General features: G+C 41.8%; 2 protein-coding genes across 5 annotated transcripts in view; one reads left to right on the top strand and one right to left on the bottom strand.

The window, feature by feature from the left end:
• Positions 1-1,444, top strand: part of chmp7 (charged multivesicular body protein 7) — a 4,438-nt gene extending 2,994 nt beyond the window's left edge. For 3 of the 4 annotated variants that reach the window (XM_025053903.1, XM_025053902.1, XM_025053901.1), the window contains 5 exons: positions 72-170; positions 267-324; positions 783-992; positions 1,088-1,150; positions 1,193-1,249. In XM_025053903.1, the coding sequence (XP_024909671.1) occupies positions 72-170; positions 267-324; positions 783-992; positions 1,088-1,134 (414 nt within the window). In that variant the 3' untranslated portion in view covers positions 1,135-1,150; positions 1,193-1,249. The other variant, XR_003049106.1, reaches the window with a different exon arrangement.
• Positions 1,445-3,871: 2,427 nt separating this feature from the next.
• The window catches only part of ccdc92 (coiled-coil domain containing 92), a 6,697-nt gene continuing 5,991 nt past the window's right edge, over positions 3,872-4,577 (bottom strand). The window contains exon 4 of the mRNA XM_025053905.1: positions 3,872-4,022. Within this exon, the coding sequence (XP_024909673.1) occupies positions 3,872-4,022 (151 nt within the window). The remainder of the gene's footprint in view (positions 4,023-4,577) is intronic.

Raw genomic sequence — 4,577 nt, 5'->3', positions numbered from 1 at the left:
TTACCCCTCCTTGTTGACCTTTACCCTGTTGCCATTTCCTAAAGTGTGTGCTGAACTTTTTTTTTTTGCAGGTCATACAGGCCTACCAGGCCGGAGTGTCCGCCCTCAAGGTGGCGCTGAAGGACGTGACGGTGGAGCGGGCCGAGAACCTGGTGGATCAGATTCAGGAGGTGTTTTTTTTTTTTTTTCCCAAGCGTCAAGTGGATATTCGGCGTCCGGATACTTCATTCCTGTCTTTTTTTTTCTTTTTTTTTTTTTTTAACCAGTTGTGCGACACCCAGGACGAGGTGAACCAGACTTTGTCCAGCGGAGTCAGCGGCACAGGTAAACGCATCATAACGAAAAAAAAAAAAAAAAAGAAAAAAAAAGACAGGAATGAAGTATCGATACGCCGAATATCCCCTTGGCGCTTGGGAAAAAAAAAAAAAAATAAATAAATAAATTTTTTTTTTTTTTTTCCCAAGCGTCAAGGGGATATTCGGCGTATCGATACTTCATTCCTGTCTTTTTTTTTCTTTTTTTTCCCAAGCGCCAAGGGGATATTCGGCGTATCGAAACTTCTTTCCTTTTTTTTTTTTTTTCCCAAGCGTCAAGGGGATATTCGGCGTATCGAAACTTCTTTCCTTTTTTTTTTTTTTTCGTTATGATGCGTTTACCTGGGCCGCTGACTCCGCTGGACAAAGTCTGGTTCACCTCGTCCTGGGTGTCGCACAACTGGTTAAAAAAAAAAACAAAATTCGAAAAAACTCGCATCTATACATTTTCGTCATCATTTCCTCCAGATGTGGACATGGACGATTTGGAGGACGAGCTGAACTCACTGCTGGAGGAGTCGAACCCGGACGCCGCGTCAGGTCTGCCCGCTGTTCCGACCGCTCCGCTGTTACCCTCCGGGGGGCGGGGCCTTTCGGCGGACGGTCTGCTCAGCTCTCTGCCCGCGGTGCCTCAAGGTCTGGTGGAACAGTTGGACCGGTTGACGCTCACGCCGTCAGGTGGGTGACTTCGACAAGTCTGCGCCGTTAATAATGACAGTGTCCAGTATTTTACGCGAAGTAACGCGGACCCTTTTTTTTTTCTCTTCACTCAGGTGTCCAACCCGCGAACGCGTCGTCGAAGAAATTAGAACCTGCGTAGTGTCAAGGTCGCAAAGGTGAAAGGTCGACAGGGGACGCGTGTCCGCGAGTAAGTTAAGGTGAAAGGTCGACAGGGGACGCGTGCATTGGGAAACTCTGAACGCACAGAGTAAGTTTAAAAAAAAAAAAACGTCATCAGTCCGAGGTCGCGATGAGCGCGGGAACCAAAAAAAACAGTTTGGATTCGTTTGAAAATACATTTTATAATTTTGAACATGTGCCAAATGGTCAAAAACCACTATATCGGTATGAAGGTCTGGTGTTGTATCGCGATGTAACCGTTTTCTCAAAATAAAGTTTATTTTAATCACTGCGTCGTTCACCGCATTTTTTGTTAGCAAGTAATAAAGTGGAGGGAAAAATAAATGTGTATATATTTACATACTATATATATATACATATACATAGAGGTGGGTAGCGTAGCCAAAAATTGTACTCGAGTAAAAGTACTCTTACCTCAGAATAATATTAATCAAGTAGAAGTCAAAAAAGTAGCCATTCAGAAATTTACTTGAGAAGAGTAAAAAAGTACTTGGTTTAAAAAAAAAACTACTTAAGTACTAAGTAACTCTTGAGTAACATCTGATTTATTTATAACTGGACGAGTAAAAAGCTCGGTGTAGCCTAATGTAATGGAGTAAGAGTACTGTTACTTCATAAATCTACTCAAGTACAAAGTAAAAAGTATAGTGATTTAAAACTGCTCTTAGAAGTTTTTTAGTTTGAGAAACTGACTCAAGTAAATGTAACAGAGTAAATGTAACTCGTTACTACCCACCACTGCATATATATACACATAGTATGTGCGTTAATATATGTATATTGAACAGTCAAGTTTCGTGTAAGAAAAACTACTCCGGTACTACTGCGCCATTCGGACAATATAAATTCATAGTTTACGTTTTCGTTTTACACATTCGCCAAATCTAATAATATATAACGAAACAACAAGAACACTCGTGTGTTGCGAACGTACTTTTGCTGCTCGTCCTTGACGTCGAGCGCGTCAATCCAGAGCGAAATGGAATCACGGCTCCTTGTTTCCCTCCGAAACAAAATGGCGACGAGACAACACACATACCAATCAATGGCGCGAACGGTTAAAGCGGGAGCGTTCGGAGTTTAGCTTCGGGTTCTTCGTGTCCGCGGTGAGTGATTTTAAGAACAAACCACAAAATTAACTTAAAGCTACTGTTTTTGAAAAGCGAGTTTTCCCGCCGTTCGCTCTTCTTATGCGTACTTCCGTGTTGTTCCCAGGACAACGTTTCCGTTTCCGGTTATTATTACCAATGTTGCGAACGGTTGAAGCAGGAGCGTTCGGAGTTTAGCTTCGCGTTCTTCACGTCCGCGGTGAATGATTTTAAAAACAAACCACAATATTAACTTAAAGCTACTGTTTTTGTGTGTTTTGACTTACTGTGTGTAAGAGAAAAGCGAGTTTTCCCGCCGTTCGCTCTTCTTATGCGTACTTCCGTGTTGTTCCCAGGACAACGTTTCCGTTTCCGGTTATTATTACCAATGCTGCGAACGGTTGAAGCAGGAGCGTCCGGAGTTTAGCTTCGCGTTCTTTACGTCCGCGGTGAGTGATTTTAAAAACAAACCACAATATTAACTTAAAGCTACTGTTTTTGTGTGTTTTGACTTACTGTGTGTAAGAGAAAAGCGAGTTTTCCCGCCGTTCGCTCTTCTTATGCGTACTTCCGTGTTGTTCCCAGGACAACGTTTCCGGTTCCGGTTATTATTACCAATGGTGCGAACGGTTGAAGCAGGAGCGTTCGGAGTTTAGCTTCGCGTTCTTCACGTCCGCGGTGAATGATTTTAAAAACAAACCACAATATTAACTTAAAGCTACTGTTTTTGTGTGTTTTGACTTACTGTGTGTAACGGAAAAGCGAGTTTTCCCGCCGTTCGCTCTTCTTATGCGTACTTCCGTGTTGTTCCCAGGACAACGTTTCCGTTTCCGGTTATTATTATTATTAATATTCTTCTTCTTCTTTATTTATTTTTTATCATTATTATTATATTTTTACAGTTTAAGTCATTTTAGTCGTCCGAGTTTGTATTTTGTGTCGTATTTTGACAATTCCTTTTACATTTCTGTCAAACCCAGCGTGTGCCGTATCGTTACCGTTGTACGCGTTGTACTCCGAATACGATAAAAAACACAAGTCAAATGAGCACACACACAAAAAAAAAACAACCAAAAACCCACCAAACAAAGCGCTGCTTTATTGTAGTGATTTAAATAATCCAAGGACAAGTGACGTCAGTGTGAAAAGCAGATTATTAATCACGTTTTTTTCCTCCGTGGTGGCGGCGCAGTAACAGCAGGTGCAAGTTCTCCGTCGCATTTAAATAAATACATTTTTTAAAAAAAGGGGGACGGATTAAAAATGTAACATCGTTTATACAAAGTACAGACAAGTAACATGACCCAAAAAAAAACAACAACGTCACTCTTCTTCTTCTTCTTCTTCACCGTCACGTCATGCGACGTCACTTCCGGTCCGTCGCGGGTGAGTCTTCAAACCTTAATTGCACATCGTGTGTCGATTGTACCTACACTGACGTCACAGGAAGATGTGATATCTTGGTTTTTCCGGGAGTTTTTTTTTTTTTTAATGTCCCGTGAAGCTGCAGGAAAAAAAAAGTTGAAGTTCAGACTGTTGCCGACAGGGGGCGGCGGGGACTATTACAGTGTAGGAGCAGCTAACGCAGGCACTGTCGCGGGGGGGGGGTTAGCGGCTAGGGCGGCGGCGGCGCGACCACCAGGTGTTAAGATCCAGTCGCTTGCGGTTGTTGTTGTCGTCGTTGCGGTGACTTTTCGCAATCGGACGTTTGGAGTCCGCGTCTTTACCGTCGATTGTGCGGGACGGCCGAAAAACCAAGCTGACGTTGAGTAAGGTCGGGGCGGGTCCGAAAAGAAACCAGGCTGATGTCCGACTGTAGCGCGACCGTAGGCGACGCGAACAGTCGGACGTCGGTTGTTTACGTCAACGCGCGCGGTGTGACGTCACGTCTTCGAAATAATCTTTAAAAAAAAAAAACAAACTAAATCGTAAAAAAAAAAAAAAAAAATAAATCGTAAAAAAAAAAAAAAAAAAAACCAAAAAAAAAAAAAAAAAAAAAAAAACGGAAAAAAAAAAAAAAACTAAAACGTAAAAAAAAAAAAAAAAAAAAACTAAAAAGAAAAAAAAAAAAAAAAAAAAAAAAACCAAATCGTAAAAAAAAAAAAAAAAAAAACCAAAACGTAAAAAAAAAAAAAAAACTAAATCGTAAAAAAAAACAAAATCGCAAAAAAAAAAAAAAATCAGCGCTAACCGTAACGGCTGTCTGCGATTGGCTAATCGCGACGGATCTTAACGCCCGCTCGGTCGGACGAGAAGGAAAGCGTTGATAATACAAGATCGGAGAGTATCGGGGGGGGGGGGGGTTGGGGGGGTG

The sequence above is a fragment of the Cynoglossus semilaevis genome, unplaced genomic scaffold, assembly GCF_000523025.1.
Source record: "Cynoglossus semilaevis isolate Cse_v1.0 unplaced genomic scaffold, Cse_v1.0 scaffold2007, whole genome shotgun sequence".
Lineage (NCBI taxonomy): Eukaryota > Metazoa > Chordata > Actinopteri > Pleuronectiformes > Cynoglossidae > Cynoglossus > Cynoglossus semilaevis.
This window is presented reverse-complemented; position numbering and strand designations above follow the sequence as displayed.